Source organism: Stegostoma tigrinum, chromosome 5, assembly GCF_030684315.1.
Source record: "Stegostoma tigrinum isolate sSteTig4 chromosome 5, sSteTig4.hap1, whole genome shotgun sequence".
Taxonomy (NCBI): domain Eukaryota; kingdom Metazoa; phylum Chordata; class Chondrichthyes; order Orectolobiformes; family Stegostomatidae; genus Stegostoma; species Stegostoma tigrinum.
This window is the reverse complement of record NC_081358.1, coordinates 117,969,383-117,982,940: the sequence shown is the minus strand read 5'-3', so window position 1 is coordinate 117,982,940 and position 13,558 is coordinate 117,969,383. Positions and strand designations below refer to the sequence as shown.

Genomic DNA, 13,558 nt, shown 5'->3' with positions numbered 1-13,558 from the left:
CTTGTTTTTTTTTAATTTAGACACTCATAATGTGTGCTCAGCCTGGAATGACATCTAGGCAAATTCTACCTCTCAAAAATGCAGGAAATATTGATGCACAACTCAAGATTCAGGTATGTTAGTAATTAACTTTTTAAAAACTTCATGAGTCCTTTTAAATTAGGTAATACATAAAACTGTTCGTAAGCTTTACTACATAAATTTATGCAATATCATTGTGAAATCTTTTTTTCCAGTAATCATTTCAGTAGCTAGCACAATGGCAAAATATGAAGAGAGCCTAGTATGAACTCGTCTTACAACTGCCATGCTAACCACTTTTTAAAAAAAATAGCTTGGGAGGGATGTAGTTGTTAACTAGCTTTGTTCAATCCGGTCTCTGACTGTGAGAAATGCTGGGCAGCGTCACGCTTATTGTCTAACCCTAGTCGGACTTATGTGGTGTGGGCCTCCTTGAACCATTGCAGTCCTTTTATGGTACTGAGTTTTCTGTAATGCACTCAAGATGGGGAATTTAGTTTGACCCCGCAAGAACGAAGGAACAATAAATGTGTACATCAGGATAGTGTTACTTGACACATCAGTTGTGTAACACAGCATCACTGCTTTTGCCTTTCTCTGCATTGAGGCTGTCGGGTAGGGAGACGCTGATGTGTATCCTGTTGCACATGGGGCTAAGTGGTGGATTGGGCTGGGTGGTAGGGGTTAAATGTTGAGCCAATTGGACAAACTGCTCTGTTCTGGATGGTGGTGTTTGAGTGCTTTCATGAGCCGCTGTCCAGGTGCATAGTAAGGATTCGGTCAAACTTCAGATTTAAGATGATTCATCTGAGAACTGTCACAAGATTTAGTAGCTTGAATGAATGTACTTGGCTGTTTTTGCGGGTTTAAACTCATTTTACTGGGGCTTTCTTTTTGGTGTGTTGATGGATTTAAATTTTGCCATGTTTAGCGACTCTTAATTGAAATTAAAAGTTCATGCATTTGTTGGAAAGGCACTTTCCCTTAAATAAATGTAAATTTGTCAATAATTAGGGCACTAGGAGGAAAATTGCGTTGCACTGTTTGCCTTAACAGTTTCTCTATGAAACTGATAACACAGTGTGGAGCTGGAAGAACACAAGGGGCCAGGCAGCATCAGAGGAGTAGGAAAGATGAGGTTTCGGGTTGGGACCCTTCCCATTTCTGAAGCGTCTCCAGCATCTGTGGTTCTTGCTAATCTCTCTGAAACTCTCTCTTTTGGGAATGTTAGATCAATTTCACCCTGGTCATTTCACAGTATTTGAGTCTTATGGTGCATTGCGAGTGTAGCTATCTCTGTGCCAGAATATGAGTTGAGGACCCACCAGTGGTGGAGGTGTCATAATGTGCTGATTTTTAAAAATGTTTTTGTCCACTGTCAACCAAACAGACAACACTTGTCTCCTTTTAATATTGACTCTTCTATCTTCAATTTATTTACACAATTCACTGCTGAATTTGGAACTTTTTATTTGCTTGACTTACGGATACCCAATTTTGAATTTCCCATTCAAAATTTATTTTAGACTGCAGAATCCTATTTTTTGGCAAAGCCAGAAAATCTTTTAATTCGACCTGGAGAAGAACTGGAAGTTGCGGTTTCATTTAATCCTCCAGTGGACACCCAAAGCACAATACAAAGGTATCAGACTTAACGTTACCCTTTTTTGTTTTTAGAAAACTGACTACAGTAATGGCCTTTTCCTGAGCAGCGCCTTACCTTTTATGGTCAACATTATTTCCAGTACCTTTTTCTGTTATTTGAAACTGACTCTTTTCACCCATGCAACTATTTACCTCAGGTTTTGTTATTGATGGGCCCTTGTGTATGTCTAAATTATCAGCAGTTTGTTATTGTTTTCCTCCCACCTTCTATAGGCTCCCACTTGTTCCTAATACTCAATTTTTGTCATGGTACAAGCTGTGCTCAGTTGCCACTCCTCCTCCCTTCCTCATTTTCCCACAACTCATGAAAATTATTGTATTCATCTTAAAATCTTTTCTTTGTTTGCAACCAACTCTTTCCTCTAAGTCTAATTCAGGAATTGTTAAACTAAATTTCAGTGGCTCTCTATCTTAAGCTGTCAAACACCCAACTCAAACTGTCCCTTCAAACAATCTGTTGGTTGCCCTCTTAACCTTGAATGGTTCAGCATCCCTTTGCCTTAATGCCATCTTGGTAGCACCTTGATGTCCCTTTTGATTCAAAGGTACTCTAATAATGCTTTGCAGAACACCTCCGCTCTGTTCGGAACAAACAACTGCACCTCCCAGTCGTGAACCATTTTAACTCCTCCTCCCATTCCTCAGATGACATGTCCATCATGGGCCTCCTGCAGTGCCACAATGATGCCACCCGAAGGTTGCAAGAACAGCAACTCATATTCCGCTTGGGAACCCTGCAGCCCAATGGTATCAATGTGGACTTCACCAGCTTCAAAATCTCCCCTTCCCCCACTGCATCACACAACCAGCCCAGCTCGTCCCCTCCCCCCACTGCATCCCAAAACCAGTCCAGCCTGCCTCTGCTTCCCTAACCTGTTCGTCTTCTCACCCATCCCTTCCTCCCACCTCAATTTCCTACCTACCACCTCATCCCGCCTCCTTGACCTGTCCATCTTCTCTGGACTGACCTATCCCCTCCCTACCTCCTCACCTATACTCTCCTCTCTACCTATCTTCTTTTCTCTCCATCTTCAGTCTGCCTCCCCCTCTGTCCCTATTTATTCCAGTTCCCTCTCCCCATCCCTCTCTCTGGGTCTAGGCCTGAAATGTCAGCTTTTGTGCTCCCGAGATGCTGCTTGGCCTGCTGTGTTCATCCAGCTCCACACTTTTTGTTATCTTGGATTCTCCAGCATCTGCAGTTCCCATTATCCCATTAATTCTCCTGTGGCTTGATTTATCTTTGGGCTCCAAATCTCATTCTTGAGTATATTCATTGTTTGAACATGTACAACCTCCAGGGATGGAAGATTTTGAAAGCTCTCTTTTTGAAAAATTTGAGGGAAGTTCACTAGACCTGAAACGTTAATTGTGCTTTTTCTTTCACAGATGCTGCCAGACCTGTTGAGCATTTCCAGCAACTTCTGTGTTTGGCTCACTAATGTCCTTCAGGAAGGGCAACTGCTGTCCTTACCTGGTCTGGCCTACATGTGACTCCAGACCCAGAGTAATATGGTTGATTCTTAAATGGCCTCTGAGCAATTGGGGATGGGCAATAAATGCTGCCTGGCCAGTGACACCACCGTCTTGTGAATGAATAAAGGTGGGGAGAAAAGCTACAGGAGAGGCTGAATAGGCTATTTTCCCTGCAGCATCAGAGAGTAAGGGCTGACCTTTATAGGGGTTTATGAAGTCATGAGAGACATGGATTGGGTGAATAGCCTAAGGCCTTTTCCACGGGTTAGTGGAGCCCAAAATTAGAGGGCATAGGTGAGGTGAGAGGGGAAAGATTGAAAAGGGACCTAAAGGGTAACTCTTTCGTGCAGAGTGTGGCGCAAGTACGGAGCGAGCTGCCAGAGGAAGTGGAGGAGGCTGGCACGATGACAATGTTTTAAAAGGCATCTTGGGTGCGTATATGAATGAGGAGTTTAGAGGGATATGAGCCAAATGCTGGCAAATGGAACTAGATTAATTTAGGATATCTAATTTGCCCAATTTGTTCATGCCAAAGAGTCTCTTTCTGTGCTGTGCTAGTCTGACTATGCGTGTTTTGTCTGGTCAAAGAATCTCAAACCTAACAATAAGATTTGCTTGTTTAAGACAGATGAGGTTTTTTTTGCCCTGAGGGCGGCCTTTCAAACACTCCTCAAAGAGATTAAAATGGAAGCCTTGAATATTTATGGTTCAGTTGAACAGATTTTCAATTGATAAGCCATTCCTGTAAGCAGTCAGGAAAGTGTTAAGGCCACTCCCATAATCTTATTGAGCAGTGGAGCAAGCTGTGGGCTGAATAGCCTGCTTCTTCTAATTTCCTATTTGTTCACCTGTTGCTAAAGGTTTCATTTATTTCATTGCTAACAAATTGTGAAGCTGGATGAACACAGCAGGCCAAGCAGCATCTCGGGAGCACAAAAGCTGACATTTCGGGTGTAGACCCTTCACCAGTGATGGGGATGGGGAGAGAGTTCTGAAATAAATAGGGAGAGAGGGGGAGGCGGACCGAAGATGGAGAGGAGAGTATGGGTGGGGAGGTAGGGAGGACGGACTGTTCAAGGAGGCAGCATGAGGTTAGTAGGTAGGAAATGGAGGTGCGGCTTGAGGTGGGAGGAGGGGATAGGTGAGAGGAAGAACAGGTTAGGGAGGCGGAGACGAGCTGTGGTGGTTTTGGGATGCAGTGGGGGAAGGGGAGATTTTGAAGCTGGTGAAGTCCACATTGATAGCATTGGGTTGCAGGGTTCCCAAGCGGAATATGAGTTGCTGTTCGTGCAACCTTCGGGTGGCATCGTTGTGGCACTGCAGGAGACCCATGATGGACATAGCGTCTAAGGAATGGGAGGGAAGTTGAAATGGTTCGCGACTGGGAGGTGCAGTTGTTTATTGCGAACCAAGTAGAGGTGTTCTGCAAAGCATCCCCAAGCCTCCACTTGGTTTCCCCAATGTAGAGGAAGCCACACTGGGTACAGTGCATACAGTATACCACATTGTTTCATTACTTCTTAACTTGTCTATTCTGATACAAATGTGGCAGATATTCGCATTAACTTGAGGTCATCCCCAAAGCTCTGCTGCCTGTGTTCCAAGTTGTCGTAAGACCTATTTCCCTATCGCCACTTTGCATACCAAGCTATACTGGCTCCTAGTCAAACAAACCTTCAAGTTAAAATTGTCATCTTTTACTTTTAAATCTGTCATCCTTGTTTTCAAATCTGTCCCTGGCCTCCATCCTATGCATCTTTAGTTACTTTCAACAACACAATCTTCTAAGATTTCTATGCTCCACTAATGCTTTCCTTTTCCTTTACTCCCCGTGTAATTGCTCTGTTGGTGTTTATGCATTCAGATGTTTCAGCCTCCAAGATTTGGAATGCTGCCTTTTACACTTTGTGATCCGTATGTTTTTTTATTTTCCTGCTTTATCTCACACCACTTTACCCAATCTCTTGGTTATCTGCCCTGATATCTCCTTAAGTGGTGAAACGGTGTAGATATCAATTATACCTATCGTTCCTTTTTTGTTTAAACTGAGGCTTATTTGAAATTCTTTTTTTCCAACAAATGCTTTCTTTCAGGCGGGTAAACAAATTGGAATAAGGGAAGTGCAGATATTGATGTTGAAAAACCGTGGTTGATTTTAGTACGACGTAGTTCTAAAGAATTATCTTCCTGTTTCTAGCCATTTGACGATCCTCGTCCAGCCTTTTGGTCCTCAGTATGAAGTTGCTTTAAAAGGATTGCTTGGGAAACCCGAATCAGTCCAGTCTATCACTTCATCTTCAAATTCCTCAGTCGGTGTACCACCAATTCTATCCAACAAGCAATTTGTGTCATGGGGCGGAGTTTCTCTAGGAAGGGCTGTGTAAGTACAGTTGCCATTGACAACTAAAATATTGTAAGATGCTGTTAATGTTGAATTCCATGAGGAACAGGACTACTGGAGCTTGAGTTTTTTTCATTTTAATGGTTTGCTTTAGTTTGTCTGTCTCTCTGTTCCAATTACTAATTTATAATCTACTATTCTTAATTTTTGTTGAACCATTTAGAATGGTCCAGTTGTAATATTTATGTAATTAATGAAACAGCATAACACAAAATCACAAATAGTTATCATAAAATGCAAAAACGACTGATGTACACTTTGTTATTACAAATGCCTTGTATACGAAATGTTTTATTTCATGGGCAGAAGCCCCACTGGTTGAGTTTTAAAAGACTGGACAGCATTTTTAAACAGATTATCTAGTGATTTGAATGAAAGCTTCTCAGCTGGAAATTTGCATTTAGTGTTCTACAAATTCTAAAGCCGTTAAAAACCAGAAATGGGCAATCTAAAATAGTGCATCAGATCATTACCTTGCACAAATTTGAATGGCCAAGCCTTCTGACACATCTGTCAAATTCCAAGCACCGTGTATATTCAGCTGGGTGTGGATCAAGCCATTGGATGCAGTCAACCTAGCTAATGGTACATGTCGGAGAAAAAACTCTTTCAGCTGTAATTATCAAGGGCTAATCTTGCAGACCTGAAGTCAACTTGCCGTGACCATTTTTGAGTAATTGCTAATTTGGTGATGGAAATCATGTGATGAGCCACTCGGAACCTTTTTTGAGAAATGTTTTTCTCCAGGCTAGTCAAAGATGTCCAGAGGAAGATGCTGAAGTAGGTTCCCAAGGGATTCACTCTTGCTCTCTCTTTTGTCAATACTGCAAACTTGCAGGTTCTGCCTATCAATAAAAAAATCAACCTCGCAGCTGCTGACTCCAGGAAACCAAATGACAAAGCTTATTAACGTCTTCTAATCATCTTGCAAAACCTAGGAAAATCCTTGAGCCCAGCTTGAAGCCATCCAAGGCATCAATCTGCCAAACCTACATAAATAAACTTTTTTTTAAACCCGTGTGCACGTGAGAGAAATCCTGAATGCTCGTGGTGAGGGAGAGTACTTTTATTTTTATTATTTGTATCTACATAGTGTTAAGCACAATAAATACTGTTTTCTGTCTTCTAATTAAAAAAATGCACCCTGAACCCTCTGTGGATTTTGCAGTCATAGACATAAATGCCACATCGCTTGTGGTTTAGGCAAATTACACAGATTAACTACTGTGATTCAGTTTATTTGAAAGTCTCATCAGTTTAATTAGCAGCACAATCTATAACTTGCTATTTCTATTTTGTGCTTTGTTTGTCCTACCTTTTTCCCATTTTGGGAAAATGTACCTTGACTGTACCTGAACTATCTTTTTCTTAGAAGGTATTTAATTGTTCAGATAGAGCTCTTCCCACCAACCTTTTCATTCTAAATCTGCATTCTTAACTGTGTTCTTGCCCCATTGAATATTTCTCACCAGGATTTTGCTTTATTTGGGGTTGCTCAATTGTCATTTTCCATCATCATTTTAAACCTTATGGGACAATGATCACCGATATCCTAACTGCTTTCTGCAGACACTTGATCTGCTTAGCCCCTCTCACTTCCAAGAGTCAGGTCTAACAGTGCATCCTTTCTTGTTGGACTGGACAATTGCATGGGATATATTTAATGACTGATTATGGCTGATTCTGCTGGAGTGGCAAAGAAATTCAGGCATGGAGTAACAGCAAGGCTACACTTGGATCTACTAGATACAATAAATAACATTCAGGGTTGTGCAGATGAAAAGAAGTTTGGAAACTATTTGTAAGAACGCAGTTGTAAATTGGCTAGATGGGAATCTGCCCACTGTCTACTCAGGACCAAAGTTTATATGAAAGTCATGTTAATGCAGTAATCCACAAAATGGCCTTGTTTGTAAGTGAACGATTCTTCCAGGAAGAGTTGTGCAGATAGGCACATAATTCTGCCGGCAGAGGCCAAGGAGAACTTGTCCTGTATTGGTATGCAATAATGATGGGCTGTTTGATTATTTTAAGAGCATGCAGCAGAGAGCACAGGATGACTATAGACTTGTGGGTTTTAAACTTTGGGACTGAAGCAGGAGAACAGAACCAGCATGCTATTTGGAGTATTTAACTACTTACAGGGGAGAACTGAAAAGGAACATTTTAATATTTGTGAAAAGTGATGGCAAGCTAACAAAATGGAGAAGGATCTAGGAAGAAATGTGCAATCGTGGTTGAAAAGAAAAATGTTCATGCAGAAAAAAGCATACTTCAGATTTCAGCCATATTTTAAACTGGGTGTAAAAAAAACACAAGTTGTTGGGAAAGCTCAGCCGGCCTACAGAATCTGTGAAGAGAAATCAGAGTTAATGTTTTTGGTCCGGTGAGGAGATGCCAGATCTGCTGAGCTTTCCAGCAACTTATGTTTTGGCTTCTGCCTTACAGCAACTACTGTTCTTTGTTTTTGTTCAGTTATAAGCTGAGTGTATTGATTTTGTTTTTGTGAAACACAACTGCAGAATGTAAGTTTTGCACCTGAATACAGCAACATTTTCCATTAAGCTTGAAGCACAACGTAGGAAGTAAATTATTTCACTCATTCCTTCAGTACTTAATGTCATTGCAATTTTACCTGCCTCCTATTCTGTTTGAGCACAAAATTGCAAATACAGCCCTTTCATGAGGACCAAAATTTGATCAGTAGATCTGATTTCAGGATATTTTTGAGAGCAAACTTTTTCTTCCCTCTTTTTCTCTAAAAGAGAGTTAATTGTTTTGGAAGTTATATTTTAAACATGCCTGAAGAGAGAGAGTGGCAAAGCTGTGTAAACTTTCACTTATCAGGACTGAATTGCAAGAAATGAAAAAACAACTTGAGGATGATTAGGGTAGGAATAGGGCCAGTCAAAGACGGAAGTGAGAAGTTGTGTGTGGACGCTGTGGAGATCGGAGAGGTGCTAAACGAATATTTCTCATCTGTTTGCACTCAGGAAAATGAAATATTGTAGAGAAGATTGAGTTGCGGGCTACTAGAAGTGAAAGGATTGACATTAGTAAGGAGCAGGTGTTATCACTTCTAGAAGGTATGAAGGTAGATAAATCCTCTGGGCCAGAAGGGATTTTTCCGTGGATTCTCTGGGAAGCTACGGAGAGGTGGCGGAGCCTTTGGCCTTGATCTTGGAGTCCTCGTTGTCTACAGGCTTAGCACCAGAGCACTGGAGGATTGCAAATGTTGTGCCCTTGTTCAAGAAGGGCAGTAGGGATGACCCAGCTAATTACAAACCTGTAAGCCTTACGTCAGTTGTAGGAAAAATTTTGGAAAGAATTATAAGAGATAGGATTTATAATCATCTAGCAAGCAATAATTTGATTGGAGATGGTCAGCATGGATTTGTCAAGGGCTGGTCGTGTTTCTCAAACCTCGTTGAGTTTTTTGAAAAAATAACCAAGCATGTGGATGAGGGAAAGGCAGTTGACGTGGTGTACATGGACTTCAGTAAAGCCTTTAAGGTTCCACATGGTAGGCTATTGGAGAAAATAGAGGCGTGGGATTGAGGGAGATTTAGCAGTTTGGATTAGAAACTGGCTTTCTGTAAGAAGGCAACGAGTGGTTGATGTAAAATATTCAGTCTGGAGTCCGGTTGCTAGTGGTGTGCCTCAAGGATCTGTTTTGGGACCACTGCTGTTTGTCATTTTTATAAATGACTTGGACGCAGGCATTGGTGGATGGGTTAGTAAGTTGGCAGATGACAATCAAGTCGGTGGAGTGGCGGACAGTGTGGAAGAAGGTTGCAGGAAGACTTGGACAAACTGCAGAATTGGGCCGAAAGATAGCAAATGGAGTTTAATATGGATAAATGTGAGGTGATTCACTTGGGAAGAATAATAGGAAGGCAGAATACTGGGTCAAAAGAAAGACTCTTGGTAGTGTAGATGTGCAGGGGGATCTTGGTGTCCATGTAAGTTGCCACCCCAGGTTGATAGCGCTGTTAAAAAGGTTTATGGTGTTTTAGGTTTTATTGGTAGAGGGATTGAGTTCCGGAGCCGTGATATCATGCTGCAACTGTGCAAAACGCTAGTGCAACCTCACTTGGAATATTGTGTGCAGTTCTTGTCGCCCCATTACAGGAAGGATGTGGAAGCATTGGAAAAGGTGCAGAGGAGATATCCCAGGATGTTGCCTGGTCTGGACCGAAGGCCTTATGAAGAAAGGCTGAGGGACTTGGGTCTGTTCTCACTGAAGAGAAGAAGGCTCAGAGGAGATTTAATAGAGACATACAAGATAATCAGAGGATTAGATAGGGTGGACAGTGAGAGTCTTTTTCTGAGGATGATGATGTCAGCTTTTGTGAGGGGGAATAGCTACAAATTGAGGGGTGATAAATTTAAGACACGTGTCTGGGGAAGGTTCTTTACTCGGAGAGTGGTAGGGGTGTGGTACGCCCTGCCTGCCAATGTAGTGAACTCAACCACATTAGGGGCATTTAACCTGTCCTTGGATAAGCATATGGATGATCATGATGGGATAGTGTAGGGGGATGGGCTTAGATTAGTTCGCAGGTCAGCGCCACATCGAGGGCCAAAGGGCCTGTTGTGCGCTGTATTGTTCTATGTTCTCTGAAGCAAAGCAGCTTTGTATGTAATGTGATGAGATCGCCGAGTGGATGGACCATGGTTGACTCCAGTGCATGGCAAGAGGAATTGTTGACTGTCTTAGTTAGCTGACTTGCCTCTTTGAGGTTAGTCAGTTCTGATTTGGTTAAGGTATTGTCATGGGGATGCATTGTGCCCCTTTGCTGTGGCCAGCACGTCAACTGTGCTCAAACAGCCCATTCTTATAAAACTTGGCATCATGTCCAGCAATAGATGTGATTCAGCTGTTAGGATTACTTAGAAAATGATACCTGACTGTGAAGAATTACTCTGGACTAATTAAATGTCAGTTAGGTTCAGTGTTTATTCACACTTAGGACTGTGTTCTTTGTGGGCAAAAGAAATATGGCCACATAGAGCTCTTTGCCCAGTGGAAAGTGTACAGCAACAATGGCCAATCTCTGCACCACACAAAGTCCTGACTAATGACCACCACCATCTAATGCTGTACAAATTGTTGCTTTGCTTTGTTTCTGAAGCTTTTCTTAATCTTGCATTTCAGATCGGAGTACAAGATGAATGAAGTTTTCACTGACTCGCTAAGAGATACACAACCATAATTCAATTTGCCTGTTAGACTTAAGTATTTCGATACACTGAAGTTGTTCATAAGCTCCTATGCTCATGTCTGGTAACAGCTGTTGTATCGTAGTCTAATTTATTTCCATCATTGGACATTTCAAATACATTGGCTGTAATGCAGCATCCAGGGTGTGATTTTCAAAGAATGGTGTATTTTAATTGCTGCTTGCCATAACTTACCTGCTTTTTAGTGAAACTATACAAGCCATGTCTGCTTATTGACAAATCTTCAAGTCTCTTGGAATGTAAAGGGAGCACATGTAACAGAAACTGCAACATCTTCCGGCAAGTGGAAGACAGTCAATTGCAGGACAGATAGATGGCAGAATTACTAATAGTCTATTCTGGTCAGAAATAGTGGTGGCTTTGTGGGCTGTGAATAGGGGTAAGCAACAACAGTCATTTAGTGCTCAAATCAATGCATGCAATCCCAAGGTTGCAGCAGTTACATCTAAGCTGACAAAAAGACAAAGCAATCTGACTGAAAACAAACTGCAAATCATGAGTTCACAAGGATGGCTCCTGACAAGCAATTTTGTTAGATTTAGGAATGGGCAGTACATGTTTACCATGGTGGGAGTATCTACATACCCTGTTCACAGCCCACAAAACCACCACTATTTCTGACCAGAATAGACTATTAGTAATTCTGCCATCTACCTGTCCTGCAATTGACTGTCTTCCACTTGCCGGAAGATGTTGCAGTTTCTGTTACATGTGCTCCCTTTACATTCCAAGAGACTTTAAGAGTTGCCAATAAGCAGACATGGCTTGAATGGTTTCAGTAAAAAGCAGGTAAGTTATGGCAAGCAGCAATTAAAATACACCATTCTTTGAAAATCACACCCTGGATCTGTTTCCTTGCTGTATCACTCTGGCTCTGTCACCTTCATCTCCTTCGCTGAAACAGTTAATGATAATTGATCCTCCAGAGCATGCTCATTGGGAAGAAATCAACATGATGAGAAATTTGATCCCAAACATCTTGGTCTTTATCCACAAAACACTGGAAGGAAAAATTTCCACAAGCTAATTTTAATTCAGCTATTTAGTAAGAAATCTCACTGGCAATCAAATACTGAAAGAATGATTTCAACTTTATTGCATATAGCAACCAAAATAAAGCCCCTCAAGCAAGATAAGCCTCACAACCCAACTTGGTTTTACCCAATTGATAGTGGAATTAAGCCAAGATTGTAATTCGCTGTTTGCTTCTGGATGTCTGGGTTCAGTCTTTGAGTTGTGTTCTTCTCCAGAGATCTGCCTTTGAAGGTTTCTGGAGTTGAATTCTTTATTCAGTTTTGTCTTTTTCATGTTTTTGATATGACAATTCTGATGTTCATTTAGATTCTTTCTTTCATCAAGCTGTTGAGTACTACTCTTGAGCTATCAAGTTTGCAGTTTCCCCCCTTATCAGAAGTGGCTTGCCTGTTCCTTGTTACAATTTGCATTGACTGTCCGTTTTGAAGACACAGCTTTCCTGCAGTTAACTCCTTAAATTCTTCTGCAAGGCAGTAATTTGTCCTTGTGGCACAAGGCAATCATTTGATCAACCGTTGTGTAAAACAGTTTTGTTCATGCAGTTTTGACTCCATCTCCGAGGCATGGCTCATTGTGAAGTTTCTGTATGTCAGTTTGTCTTTTGCCCCTTAACAACAGTTTATATATAAAATTATTATGTAGGTTTGAATATTTTCTCAGTTTTCTTTTGGTTTTACAGTCAACAGAAGTTAATTCTCAGAAATAATTCTTCATCTATTGCACAACAGTTACGACTGTTGATCAAAGGTCAAGATCAAGACTGCTTTCAGGTAAAATATTGCATTAATTTTTGACCTGCATATGGACACCCCAGGAAGTTTTTGTTCCAGCAAGCATTCCTAATGGCTTCATAACTTGGTTTTTGCTTTGTTACTATATTGCAGATGTGTTTGAGGAAAGTATAACTACTATAGCCAAGTTTGTAGATGCTGCAAAAATACACTGCAGAGGGATAGAGACAAGTTAAACAATTGGGAATAAACTTGGCAGATGGAGCATATTATGGGGAACAAGTTTATACTTTGGAAGAAAGAATAGAGGAACTGAATATTATTTAAGTAGACAGCTGGCAGAAAACTAGAGAAGAGGGTGATTTGAAAGTTCATGTCCATGAATCTCAAAAACTGGCATTCAAGTTCAGTAGGTAAAGGCAAATGGAATGTTAGCCTTTATTTCCAAGGGAATGGAGTATTAAAATAAGGCTGTCATCTAAAACAATACAATGAACTTCTGTCAAACCGCAGCTAGCGTATGTGCATGATTTTCAGCTCCTTAACTAAGGAAAGCTATATTCGTTTTGGAGACAGATGAGCGAAGGTCACCAATGATTCTAGATATGGATGGTTTTATGAGAAGAGATTGAGCAGTTTGGACTTCGACTCATTGGAATTTAGAGGAAAGAGTGGTAACCGTATTGAAGTATGCAAGATTGGAGGACTTGACAAGTTAGATGTTTTTGCACCCTCCACCACAGCCCCTCCAAAAAACTTTAGGATGTTGATGACGAGATAGGATAATCTCAGAATTAGGGGACAAGGAGGAATTTCGTCTGAGAATACTGACTTTGTGGGATTCTTTTATCACATGTTTTGGGTGTTAAGTATATTCAAGAGCTTAAATAGGCAGCCTTTTTTATTCATAAATAGAGAATTTTGACAAAGGAGGGGAAAGCAGAGTTGAGGATTATCAGTTCAGGTATGACCTCTGCCTCTGCTCCCA

At 41.1% G+C, this 13,558-nt stretch overlaps 1 protein-coding gene across 1 annotated transcript in view; it reads left to right on the top strand.

The window, feature by feature from the left end:
- Positions 1–13,558, top strand: part of LOC125451748 (centrosomal protein of 192 kDa-like) — a 214,670-nt gene that overhangs the window by 133,195 nt on the left and 67,917 nt on the right. The window contains exons 39-42 of the mRNA XM_059646356.1: positions 21–113; positions 1,548–1,663; positions 5,357–5,539; positions 12,519–12,609. Of these exons, the coding sequence (XP_059502339.1) occupies positions 21–113; positions 1,548–1,663; positions 5,357–5,539; positions 12,519–12,609 (483 nt within the window). The remainder of the gene's footprint in view (positions 1–20; positions 114–1,547; positions 1,664–5,356; positions 5,540–12,518; positions 12,610–13,558) is intronic.